The 13,893-nt window shown below is 38.8% G+C and overlaps 1 protein-coding gene across 1 annotated transcript in view; it reads left to right on the top strand.

The window, feature by feature from the left end:
* PAPSS1 (3'-phosphoadenosine 5'-phosphosulfate synthase 1) overlaps window positions 1-12,903 on the top strand; it is a 43,408-nt gene extending 30,505 nt beyond the window's left edge. The window contains exons 10-12 of the mRNA XM_050338145.1: window positions 313-581; window positions 3,221-3,450; window positions 11,633-12,903. Of these exons, the coding sequence (XP_050194102.1) occupies window positions 313-581; window positions 3,221-3,450; window positions 11,633-11,771 (638 nt within the window). The 3' untranslated portion in view covers window positions 11,772-12,903. The remainder of the gene's footprint in view (window positions 1-312; window positions 582-3,220; window positions 3,451-11,632) is intronic.
* The last annotated feature ends 990 nt before the right edge of the window (window positions 12,904-13,893 follow it).

Consider the following 13,893-nt stretch of genomic DNA (forward strand, 5'->3'; position numbering starts at 1 on the left):
AGCAAAACATCCAAATAGAAGATTGTAGCTATTGGAGAAACCAGAGTAATTCTGCAGAAATTTCTTAAATTAAAGATGCTGATTAATATTTCTTTTTTTTTTTTTGTATAGTTGTTTTTTTACTAGTTTTGCTTATTAAGAATGATGATTTTGTAATAATTCGTAATTCTTCAATGACATGTGACTACTGCTACTATATTTGTTTAATAGATTTCAGAGGAAATATTGTACCGAAGATTTTTCTGTGGTTGTACAACTCCTGATAAAATAACCTGCTTTTCTCATATCTTTTGTCTTGTTTTTCCTCCATAGATGCTGTCTTTGCATTCCAGTTACGCAACCCGGTGCACAACGGCCACGCTCTTTTAATGCAGGATACTCACAAGCAACTTTTGGAACGTGGCTACCGGCGCCCGGTTTTGCTCCTGCATCCACTTGGAGGCTGGACAAAGGAGGATGATGTTCCTCTGATGTGGCGCATGAAGCAGCACGCTGCAGTGCTGGAGGAGGGAATCCTGAATCCAGAAACAACTGTGGTAGCTATATTCCCTTCCCCCATGATGTACGCTGGACCAACTGAGGTGAATACATCGAGAGTTGAAAACAAAAACCAAACCCTTTTGATAGTGCACTTAAGTGTTTAGTGCTGTGCCTGATGTTTGTGTCTTGTGGGTTTTTTTGTTGGAGAGAAAGGAGACTCGTTTTCCTTGGGAAACCAAATTGTCAAGTCTCTTTCTGTCATCAACCGAAACATTCTTTTATGAAAAAACTTCTACATTGGAGGATTTTGCTGGAAATGGTGGGAGAAAATATTGGGTTTACAGTTATAAGGGTATAATAATAAATTAATCCTTCCTCTTTTACAGTCTTTTTCAAAAGGATTTATAAGATCTATTAACATAACAAATGGTTGTCCTCAATGTTAAGGTACTTAAGTTTTATGACTTAAGCAAAAAGTTTGTATGTTGGAGGGCTATACACAAATTAAGCAAAAAAAAGTCTTTTTTTGTTTTTTGGCAAACTTAATTCAGGGAGAATCGTTTCAAGGCTTTTGTATGAAATAATTCCTTGGCAACACTTTATTTAGGAGCCGGCTCTTGGGTTGGAATCCCTAGAGGTTTGTGGGAAACAGCAGAAAGAATAAATGTTCTCATGAGGTCAATTCCTCTAGGAGATATTGATTCCCCATCTTGTTCTCTTTTTTTTCTTTTTTTTTTTTTTTTTCTCTGCCCTCCTCTCCACCTTGAGTCACAGAAGTTCAAGTTTTGACCAGGCTCAGACGTTAACTCTGTGGTAGCTTTTTGGTAGATAGGAGATCTTACTTATTGAAATTAAATTAGGCACTTATGGTGTCTAAATTAGACACTTAAAGGTGTCACTTATTTTCTGCTGGCCAGTTGACTGGTCAAACAGAGCTCGCACTGCCTTTCCATTCAGAAGAGAAACCTGCAACCCAGCTCTAGTTGAGGCATATGAGTAACTGTGGGGAATCTTGTGCAGTTCCCCACAGACCTTTTCTGAGAATTAACAGAGACTTTCTACTTCATTCCTCAGTTCTTGAGAAGGAACAAAATCCACAATCCTTATTCTGAACAGAAGTTTTTTCTTCACTTACATGGTATTTCCAGTGACTTCAGAATACATTCTGACAGTAATGTTTGTTCAAGTTATAAAAGAGATTCTTCATTTAATAATTTTCCATAGGTCACTTAAAAGACATTGGTACTAGATCTGTTTCTGTAGCACAAGTGCTTTACAGAACAACAAGCAGCTGTTAATATGCTTATCTTCAGGGTGGATGTGGCTTTCCAATCTGTAAAAATCTTAATGGACATGTTTCAGAAGCATCAACTTAGCATTTTTGGTTTTTTATTTTTTAGAATTCCTGATAAGTGCTTTGGAAAAAAAGAAACAGTTCTGTTCTTTATCAAAATGCAATAAATTCACCTGCTTAGGAAAGTAAATATATTCTGAAGTAGTATAGATGTATAGAAATGGGACAAGAGCAGAGTGCCCTTGTGGCCAAGAAGGCCAGTGGTATCCCGGAGTGCATTAGGAAGAGCATTGCCAGCAGGTTGAAGGAGATGCTCCTGCCCCTCTACTCAGCCCTAGTGAAGCCTCATCTGGAGTGCTGTGTCCAGCTCTGGGCTCCTCAGTACAAGAGGGACATGGAGCTCCTGGAGCAGGTCCAGTGGAGGGCAGCAAAGATGATGAGGGGAGTGGAGCATCTCTCTTGTGAGGAAAGGCTGAGGGAGTTGGGCCTGTTCAGGCTCGAAAAGAGACAACTGAGAGGGGACCTCATCAATGCCTACAAGTGTCTGAAGGGAGGGTGTCAAGAGGATGGATTCAGGCTCTTGGTGGTGCCAAGCAATAGGACAAGAGGCAACAGGCAGAAACTGACCCACATGAGTTCCACCTGAACAGGAGGATGAACATCCTGTGCAGGTGATCTCACACTGGAACAGATTGCCCAGAGAGCTGCTTTAGTGCTTGCCAGATGTTTTGACAGATATTTAGTATTATTCAACTATGAAGCTGTTTTACATTATGTAGTTAGTGGGTAGGCCCTTCAGTTGTGTGTGAAGGGTAGGGCTGCACATACAAAAAACCACTGATATACTTGCTGGTTTTTAAAACTCTTCTCTGAGTATTCTTTGGCAGATACTAAGTCATGTAGATGGTATGACATTTCTTATAGGGGAATACTTCCCAGTATGAGAGCATATTGACATCTTCCAAAGTTGAGTCTTACCTAAGATAATGTAATAGTTATTTTGCTTTTCCTGTACTGTACAGTTAAATTTGGTATTGAAAATATTACATATATAAATAATTAAGAAAATTCCACAACATCCTGTGACATGGTAAGTCTAAAAACTGCTGTAAGTGTAACATCTCTAACAGTTGTATCTAGTAAATACTTCAAACAGTCTTGAGGATAAAAAAATCCTTTCACCATAGTCAGTAAAAGAGATGCATTTCTAAATAATTTAAAAGCTTTTCTTTGATTGTAGGGTGATGATGATTCAGTAGTCCATGTGCAGAACTTCCTTTGAAATATATTTTTTTTTACCTTCAGTAGTAACTGAACTATAAGAAAAAAAGGTAAACCCCAAGTTGTTAGTTATGAAACCACTCATTTTGAATCATACAGCACGTTGTCAGTGTCATATTTTGAGCATTTTCTTCTGTTAACTGTTTTCCCTTGTCTCTGTTTTAGGTTCAGTGGCACTGCAGAGCACGGATGGTTGCAGGAGCTAACTTCTACATTGTAGGGCGAGATCCAGCAGGGATGCCACATCCTGACACTGGGAAAGATCTGTATGAACCGACTCACGGTGCCAAAGTGTTGACAATGGCTCCAGGCCTCCGAGCGCTGGAAATTGTACCCTTCAGGGTTGCAGCTTATAACAAAAAAAAGAAATCCATGGATTATTATGACTCTGATCAGTAAGTTATATTTTCATCTTAAGAAAATTTTGAGCAACAGCTGCCTTTTACCCCCTGCCAACATAAAAAAAAATTGTTTATAACTAATTTCATATTGTTCAAACATGGCAGTGTTTGGATGTGGTTTTAGATCACTAATGCAGCTTGATTGCAGCATGATTTACTTCACAGTGCAACTACCTGATCTAACTTTAGCTGACACATCAAGGCTCACCTCTCCTAGGTACTGGGGTTTCTCTAATTCTGGAACACAGTGGCACAGATTGCTAAATCCAGAGAAAAATATTACTATTTATTATAATGTTAAGATAAGCTTTCTGCTGCTTTATCTTTCTAAATATGCTTCTCACGTGTCAGGTATGCATCAAATATCAGGGAAGAAAAGTAATAAGAGTGTGCATCATGGAGAAGAAAGTGGATAAGAGGGGCTGACAAATAGCTATTTTCTCTGTTAAATAAGAATGCAAAATGATGCCCTAAGACCATTGTGTGTCCCAGGGTTTTCAGTCTGCATTGTGTGCACACTTTTATCCTTTCACTGCATCTGTGAGGCCTTGGTTTGGACATTTTTTTCCCCTGTTTCTGTAGCTGTTACGCAAAATAGACCATGGTGCTACCAGTGTGCAGTTCTGCCCTTCTGCTGCAGGGGAAGTTTAGGTTAGATGTTAGGAAGAAATTCTTTACAGAGAGGGTGATCAGGTATTGGAATGGCCTGCCCAGAGAGGTGGTGGATTCACCATCCCTGGAAGTTTTTAAAAAGAGATTGGACATGGCCCTTAGTGCCATGATATAGTAATTAGAGTTGGATCAGGGGTTGGACTTGATGATCTTGGAGGTCTTTTCCAACCCAATCTATTCTATGATTCTATGATTCTATGAATTTATCCTGTTCCGTCGTACCCTACACACTGTTGGTAGATGGACTGGAGTGTGGCAGCAATCCTCTAGATGGCAATGTGGACACATGCAGACTCCCTGGAAAGAGAGCCATTACTGCTTCTGCTTGCCAGAGACAGAGCACTGTGGTAGGGTCCAGACAGTTAGAGCTTGGGTGGGTGCAGCTGGCTGTGTTTCAAGATAATCTGTGTAATGCTGAAAATGTGGCAGAGTCCTGAACCATGTGATGTTTGACTCTGTAAGGAGGATGGCAGGGAAGGGAGGATTGCCTGGAAATATGAAAGGATCAGTACTGGTGGAAGACCCTTAGATGTGAAATAGTGATGTTTGTGGAAATACTTCCTGAGCTCACCACTTAGCTGGTGAAAAAGGCAGCTTGAAAATTTGGGGGAGAAGGTTGTATGCACAGAAGCATTGCTGTAACTTGTTTTAGAAATGGGTAATTTGATTTCTATTGCACCTTTCTCAATTCTTTGAGGCTTGACAGCCAACTAAGCAGTTCCAGAATTTACATCACTAATGAATGTATGAAAGGTTATGGCAAGTGGGTTTCTCTTGGACTGAGCTATAGCTGAGCTGTGTGTCTTAGCTGCTGGATGTAGTTACTCTTTCGCCATGTGGTCATCTGTTCTTTCAGGTCCCCTACACTCCTCCATTTGGGAAGGTGCATTTGAGAGCACCATCTGCTATCTTGAGCAGCTCTGTAATGAGTTGCACCACACCTGGCTTGGCAGCAAAGACATGCAGAGGTTATTGCAGTTGGGCTCTTTGCTGATATTAGTGAGTTACCTTTCTGTTTCTGAAGGCAATCCCAAGCCATAGGGATGGTGGAGGATGAATCTTTGGCTAGTGCTGAGAGGTTACCCAAAGCTCTGGTCCAACTGCCAGAAGGATGTCTGAATAGTTGGGGCTGCAGAATTAGTAGGGGCGGAGTTGCTTTGCTTGTAACACCTCTAAACATTCATGCTCAGCCTTAATGAGGAAGATGTAACACTTGCTGATAGTGTTCCTTGTATGCCTGTGGTGGTAGGTGCTCAGATGCTGGGTTGGCACTGGCCAGCTGCATACCAGAAGATACTGTGCGTGATAACTTGCTGTGGATGAGCTGCTCATGACCTTGGTGGCAAGCCTGGGAAGCACCAAAAAGCCTACACTGCGCCCTGCCTCCAAATTGGTAACAAAGGCCCTTAATTTCTCTGGTGTGCTGCCTTGATTCCATGAGATTGTTGTGCTTAAGGCCTCCAGCTCCCAGAGGTGTCCATACAAGTGCAGTTTAGTGGAGTTCATCTTAAAGTTCAGTTTGTTTCTCATTCCACTAGTATCCTCCAGAGTGTGGGCTGTCCTTGGAGTCTCAGTAGACCCAGTATCTGCTTGGATACAGTCTGGAGAACATGACTGTTTAATTTTTGTGTCAGGACCTCATGCTGCCCTGCTGTGGTGCTGTGTTTGAGCTGAAGTCACTTGGAAGAAGGTGTATCTACATGTGCCCCTGTTAGTAAGGAAAGGCGGAAACATCCTGGTTGCATTCAGGAATAATCATGGAGCAGTGAGTGTGAGGAAAGGGAGTAAGAAAAGACTGATGTAAAAGCCTTTGTAGTAGCTGCACAGCAATTGTATTTGCAAAGTGATGCACAAAACTTAACCTGTGTAAATTGTTTAAACAAAGTTATTCTTTAGAATGTGAGGACATGTGAACAACCAGGGACTTGAAATCGTATTTGTATTTTACCTCATGAAGCCAGCACAAGTTTTAATTTGTTTCTTGGACATCTCAGAACTAGGTTTAGCACCTCATGAAACTGAAATCTCAAAACATATTTTTGAAAAAAATCTAAGATCTAGGAAAGGGATTTGAGGAATGCATTTGAAGTGATGTATAGCAGCACAGGTAGAGATTATTTCACTTTATTTCCCCTTGGCCTAAATGATGATAATAAAAAAAAATAATTGCCCTTTTTGCTCTTGCTGAAATCAGTTAGCAAGCTTAATCTGTTTCTGTGGAAAGCTTGAGCATTTCTACTTGCATAGAATTCTGAAGAAGCAATGCATATAAAAACTAGTATGAATATTGTTACAGTCCTTATCCAAGTTTTTACAGTTTTATATTTCATAGAATTTTGGATCTATAACTGAATATGTCCAAACATGATTTGGAAAAGTTTATAGGAAGAATTCAAGTTATAATGGAAAAATTCCAAAAGAGTGTCTGACCTGTAAACTGCTGATAGAGTGAAGTGTAAAGACAACAATGAAAGAACCAAGCAACCAACAAATAATACCCCCACTCCCCCAAAAATCCCTACCCAATGCTGAAATCCTTTGAGAAAAACAGTTAGTGTGTTTCCTCAGCCAAAAAGGCCTCACAGTTACCACAAACAAGTGTAATTTGGGATTGGTGGTTTAATAATAGTAGCTGGTTTTGTGAGCAGAAATTCCCAATTCTTTACAGAAGATCAGCCCTATAAAATGCAGCCACAGACTACTGCTGAGAAAAAACTCAATTAAGAAAGGAAATTAGTCTGGCAATTAAAAAAGCCACAGAAGTGTCTGGAAATAAACTTTCACTTTTTTTTTTTTCCCCTGAAAGAGAACTGAAGAGAACATTTTGGCTAAAAGACATCCATAAGTAAGGTGACTGGAGCAGATTGTTCATGCTCTCTGTAAAATGTGGATGAAGCATGGATATCTGTGAAGAAAAGAGATTTTAACTTTATATGGTCTATTCTCAGGACCTTTAATATGGTTGCTGTGAGTGCTTTAATACTATCAAATTATACTTACAGGACAGCTGCTCCAACTAAGTACATATTGTTCTCAAATTTGTTTGGTTTTTAAAGTGATAGTGGGAGGCTGAGATAAGCACACTTGGCTATTCTCCTTGATTAAGTTATGTGAAATGGGGTTACTCAATTACCATTAGTACTTTATTTAGGATACACTGAAACACTGCAGAAACTCAGAAGACTTAAACCCTCCTGCCAGTCAGAAAGGAATTCCGTTCACCGCAGGTAAAGGATTTGGTTTGCAAATGTTGATATTAATCACAATATCGTGTTCTAATTTCATAAGGAGTTTGTTCATAATGATTTGAAGCTTTGTTCATGGGATTTGAACCTTGCTGGCACTTTCAGGTTCATTCAGCATCATGGGGCATTCATTCCCAAGGCATAACATGGACTGACATATTAAAGACTGTTCCTGTAGGAGTTGTGGCATAATTTATGAGTTGATGCTACAAAGGCAAATTTAAATTCAGAGAAAATAATTCTAAAAAGGGTTTAAGGTTAGAATTGGACCCCAGATAAGGAGGCAGTGCATTGTCCCAGGAATTTATCAGATCTGAAATTTACCAGCTGAGTAGAAGATAACAGTTGTCTTGAAGCCAGACCAGGGTGAATGAATCATATTACTGTTTTATTTCCATATGTTTGTTAAAAGAAATTAATCCATAGGCAAAACTATGAATGAATGGTCTGCACTTTTATCATGTATCTTGTATTTAAGAGTAATTACTTAAGACCTTGAGAGCACTAGACACCACGGAAAACAGGAATTCCAAGAAGGTCATTTGAACAGTGCTGAAACTCTAGCAGAAGGTCAGGGTTCCCAAGATTACAGCTGATCTTTAGTGCTCCCAAATGAAAAACCTATTACGTAATACGTTCTATATTTAGATTAAACCTGTAGGTCATAATGTTGAAGTGGAAAAAATATTCCCTTCGGTCACTGTATTGACACCTCAGAGGTACAGCAGAGAAGCTTTCCTGTAGGACTGTGGACATCTTCATGCAGTCGTTTCCCACTTGCAAATTGGTGATATTTTCATTTTGTTACAAGAACTGTGAGGTGTCTGAAATCTTAGCCTCACACACTACTCATAAGAGTGTTTGAGCTCGTAAAGCATTAAGAGCTCTGATGGTTGCTGGGGTCACTTGTAAAAGGGAAATACATTTAAGAGATTAAAACATTAGTCTTTGTAAATGGAAGAAAGGAAAGAATTGGCCTATGAAGTCTTAATCTTCTCTATGTGGTTTGTAGTGTTCTTTGAACCCAATGCTCAGTTACTGTGAACAGTTTGAAGATTATTTAACAGCACGAGTTTGTTCCTATGTTATTTTGAACAAATGCCTTACTGCTGTCCAAATATAAAACACTATCTTGTGCACCTGTGGCTGTCTATATGGATACTGTCTGTATGGAAGGAAGGCACAATCTGAAGTGTAAGAAAAGATTCCTTTTCTCCTGTTGCTAGATGTGTGAGAGCTCAGCAGACTTATGTATTTTCTACTTTACCCATGACATCCTGTCCTCCACAAGAGAGGAAATTTCAGTGTAAGAGTAAGGCTTTTTCCACACTGAGTGTAGTAGAGTTCTAGGATGCTATGGCAGGGAGTAAGTACCAGTCCTCAGGGTAGTATGTTTCAGGACTGTTTTGCTGTTGACAAATTTTTTTGTGGATTTCTTTCTGCCTTCCTTACCTCTTTCTTTTGGAGAATGCTTTTAATTGCATTGGCACAAAGTCTTATGTCAGTACTATTCAAACTCAATTGGTAGTAAAAGGGCAAATCAGTGTTACAAGAATTTACTAGCATACAGTGTGGCTCAAAGAAAATTAATTCCAGCAGCCGCTGAATAAAAATTTCAAAAACACTTAAATCCCATCCTCAGAAAAGGCTTGGATTAAATTTCATTGAGAGTAATTTCAAATCTGACTTGAGGAAGGAATTTGTATGGCTTTGGCATGTATGTTTCATGGTGTCTTAAACGGTCAAATATTTCACCCTCTCATGTTCCACTCAAATCCATCTTATACAGAGTAACTCTTAATATCCTCAAAATTCACTATGAACAAAATTACTTGATGACTCTTTTTGTCTTCTCTTTCTGCTAGAGCAAATTGCTCATACTGATATGTTTTATTTCAAAATGCTTGTGGTTCACATCCCACCACAGTGGTGACAGTGCTGATAAGGTTTTTCTGCTTAGCAGAAATCTCAGTTTCTGATATTCAAGAGATTTGATTTTTACCATTAGTAAAGACAATGAGCATTGAGTGGTTATTCAAATACTCTGTTTTATATATGAAAGCAAAGATTAAACTGGAAAATTGTAAATGCTTTAATTTTTAAAATGGCAGAAAATACATACAGTATATTTTGCCAAAGCTCCATTCGAGTCACTTTAGTGACTATTAAAGTAATTTTTTTAAATAAAGAAAAATCTATTCAAAATAGAAGTTTGCGATAATAAGCGGGCATCATTAGTATTTTTGTACTTTTTAATAGTATTTTGGAAAACATTTCTAGAAATGTTATGAGGTGCTGAATGTACTATATTTCTGAAATGGTCCTCACTCTTTTTTTTTTTCTTTCATTTTCTTATAATTTCTGCAGATCTCCTTAGCTTCTTTTAGTGTTTCTCTCTTGATATCTCAAATTCCTAGCTGGTTTTTGTATTACTAGGAGTAGGAAGCGACTAAAGGAATTGTCTTATTGACTGTCTATTGAAGCAAACTTACAGGACTTATCTAACTTCAGTGCTTTAGTACTTTATTTCACTTGTAGGGCACCAAAGGAAGTTGAGTGGTTTTCTGAAGACTTACCAGACAAGGACGGTATAAAGCACCTTTTTGTTTTTTTAATGCTCAAATTTTGGTATTGCTACCACACTGAGGAGAAAACCACACATGGAGAAACTTTATAGCACTTACCTTACTCTTCTTTTACAGATCATTTGAAGACTTGGTATTTTTTTGACAGAATTAGCCAGGCTTATCACTTCCCCATATATATTTTATAGAAATAGTTCTTTGCAGAGAACACAAGTTACCTTCAGGCAGTGTTAGTGAAGGGTAGACACCTCTCTGCTAAGGAACAAAATTTTCCGATGTTATAAATAGCAGTGACAACTTGTTCTCCCATGGAATTACATCAACCTTAAGTTTTCATTTTTATGTAATTTATATTTTGCAGAAGTGAAGTACAGTAGGGATTTTTTGCCTTGTTGTGACACTTCAGGAACCTGCAGTCCCAAATTGAAAGCAACAAGAAAAGAACATGTATGGAAGGGCATACAATCCAAATCAAAAAGTTATGGGGCTAGTGGTGTTCTGAGAGGGAACTGTGGAATGCTTTCTGCATCTTGCTAACTCCCATACCCTACTGAGTGTAGACCAACACTTAGAGCCAAGTTCTGCCCTCTGATATGCACACTTGGCTCTTGTTTCTGTCTAAGGCATGTGCATCTGAGATCAATACTTGGGTTTTATTTCAAACAGACAAGTAAAGAATGAGTAATGCATACATGCTGCAAATTGAGTGAATGGCGTAAGTAAAATTGGTATTTAATTTAGGAATACATAATTTTTTCCTTTGGAGCTTTTGATAGAACTCTGGCATTCTTGTCTTGCTTGTACTGTCTCAGTCCTGTGAGGAGTAATTTAACTTGTGGAGCTTTTGCTGCTTATGACCACATAGCTGAGAAGTTAATGATTTAGATTCTTATTGTTAACAGTGGTAAACAATTCTGATCTGTGTTCATTTATACATTTGTCCAACTGAATTCTGATTTTTAGGGAGAAACATCTTTACGGGAAGGTATCTTTATTATTCCCATGCTTTTTTCTTTATTTTGAACTGTGTGTGCCACGTTATTGATATGTATATGTATGTATATCTGTGCTCAGTGTCTTGCAATGGCCCAGTTGTGGAGCTTGCCCCTAGATTCTGAGTCTTTCGCTTTCTGTGTTCTGCAAATGACCCCTCACTAAGACTTGGTGCAATCTTGTTTTTTACACATTCTGTGGTGGCACTGAAATGGCTTTCTTCAACCAGCACAGGAGCATTCAACCAGCTCATAGAGCTGGTCTCCTGCCATGGCAAGGCAAGGTTCAAAACAGGATGGCTGCTATTGCTTTGACGAAGGGCTGAGACAGTAGGTAGAGTAGATGGTTCTCCCTCAGCAGGAGTTCTGTTTCCTCACAGAGAACAAGCCAGGCTCAATGGCAGCACAGACTGAATTCAATCCACAGTAGTTCAGTTGGGCCGTGCTTCTAAAACCTCAGGAGTTACCTACACTGAATATTGTAGGGGTTGTATATTCTTGGGACTTACTGGCAGTGCTGGGCAAATGTCTGGAAATTATAGTTGCTATTCAGCATTATACTCCCAAGAAGAAATGTATAAAGTATCAAGAAAGCAGAAGGAATATGAGCAACTCTACCTGCTTTTAAAAAGTATGTTCTTTTTTCCCCCCCCTCCTTTTACCCCCACTCCTTCTCTCTCAGCCATGAAGACTTTGACTTTATATCGGGGACTCGCATGCGCAAGCTGGCTCGGGAAGGACAAAACCCGCCGGAAGGCTTCATGGCTCCTAAGGCTTGGACCGTGCTGACAGAATACTACAAATCCTTGGAGAAGGCTTAGGCCTCTTATTAACTGCAGATCAACCTTTGACGCCTGATTTATTTACGAGAAGGGGACCACACAGTCACCATTCATGTTGCTTTGTTGTGGTGTCTGTCAGGAAGTTCTCTGAAAACAGACTCTTTCTTCCTAACTTAGCATCATTCTTTGCCTGTCCTTATGGGTTCTATTATGTCCTGGCACCTAACTAGCTGCTGGTTTTAATGTCTTCTCTTTTATTACAGTTGATATTCTTGCAGTAGGATTTTTAACTCTTGTATTTTTTTTTATATTTTACTGCCTCTGTCCTGAGTTCTGCAGCTGTTAAAGAGATGCAGCTCTTTCTTATGTTATTTAAACTGCTGGCTAGTGTTTGGTTTTAGTAGTTTGTAGGACAAAATGTAATGGTTAGTCCCTTAACTATGGATAGATTATCTATAAATCAAAAAAGTAAAGTAAGTTTCAAAACATCTGTAAAAGTGTCCTCATCTTTATCTCATCATCATCTCCAGAAGCACTTAAAATTTATTTCTTGTTATATGTAATCAAAAAGCAGAAGTTGGTTTGTTTTTTTTTTTCTAATGTAGCATAATTAAAATTTTGCTTTCTTTGTTTAATTTTGGAGTTCATTGAGTTGTACGGTGATTCTCTTCTGCTGTGGACCTGTAAAGATGGCCAGCTAATTAATAAAATAAAATAAAATACCTGGTTTTCACTTTGAATTGTTAAAAATATCAGATATTGTTTTTGTATATGCTTGCTGCCATAGGTGTCAACAGGGAATATTTTATTTCATTTGATATAACCTGCCAGTTTTTTGGTTCTAGATATACTTGTTCAGCCTACTACAACTTTAAAAAAAACATGACAGAGCAAACTTAAATTCATGTTTAATTATTGCAATAAACCCTTAGATCTTGGCATTTCCTGTGCTAAAAATGCTTAGTTCGGAGATTAATTTTCTGGCTATTTTTCAAGGTCTCCAAAGAATAATCTTCTTCTTTTCAGTCAGCTTTGCTTGTTTGAAAGACAAACCATATGGTGTTCCAGGGTTCTTCAGAAATCCTGAAGTTGGTTAATTCAGTATGTGAAACATTAACTGCTAAAGGAAAATATAAAAAAATAAAAATAAACCGCTTTTTTAAAATGTAAAGTAACACTGACCTTTTGGTATATTTTCAAGCATTTGCAGGTAATCAGTGTAACAGTCATAACCTGTCTTAGCCTCATATCCTTGTCACAAAACCTTACCTTTTTGTTGTTAAACAGCGTGTATAGGAGGAACCGGCTCAAAATTGCTCTTAGAATGTTGCTACTGGATGAAGTGTATGTTCATCTAGATTTTTTGGATGGCTGGAAGGTTCTTGTGGGAACAAGCTGAGTCAGCCTGCACCTGCGTTCATTTAATTAGAATCAAAAAAGCAGGGCGGACCTTGAGTGGTGTTTTGACGAAGAGAGTGCTGTGTTCTCAAAGCGGAACACTGCTCTGTGATCTGCATGGTCTGCGTGGCTTTGACCGCAGCTGAGAACAGTCACAACGTGATACGAGTGTGAGTGTGTGGAATCAAAACACCAGTTTGGCAAGATCCTGGGAATTCTGGTTAACTAAGAGACACCACCAGGTGCCGTTTTTACAAAAGGGTATGAATAAAAGGGAAACGCAGAAAGAGATCTGCGGAGAATCCCAAAGACCAGATCATGTGTGTGTGTGTGCAGTCCCATTTCTTCATCGCAGATAGTTGTGATGAGTGGACCTGTTATGTATGGAAGTAGTAACACCCTCCATCCGCATAGCAATGGACAATACAATCTAGACCCAGCTTTTCAAATGACAAAATTATTGAGGTAGGTGGAGATTGCTGAACCCTAATCCTTAAGGTTAAATAAATGGTACAAAATTGCTGCATCTCCTAGGTGAAATGATTCCTGCAGTACCCATGAGCAAGTTAAGAAAATGGAAACTTTTTATGAAGAACCTCACAGCTGAGAATTCATCTTTTCCTGTGTGAGTTTCTGTATGCCTTTTTTGGACTAACATGAACTTTCAGGGTGACTTTTCAGGTAAGGATCTTCAAGTTGTTATCTAAAGATAAATGCTGAGGATGCTGACTTCTGTCTGATTTTTTTCTTTCAGTGGAGAATC

Source organism: Myiozetetes cayanensis, unplaced genomic scaffold (genome assembly GCF_022539395.1).
Source record: "Myiozetetes cayanensis isolate MyiCay16 unplaced genomic scaffold, myiCay2020 scf7, whole genome shotgun sequence".
Lineage (NCBI taxonomy): Eukaryota > Metazoa > Chordata > Aves > Passeriformes > Tyrannidae > Myiozetetes > Myiozetetes cayanensis.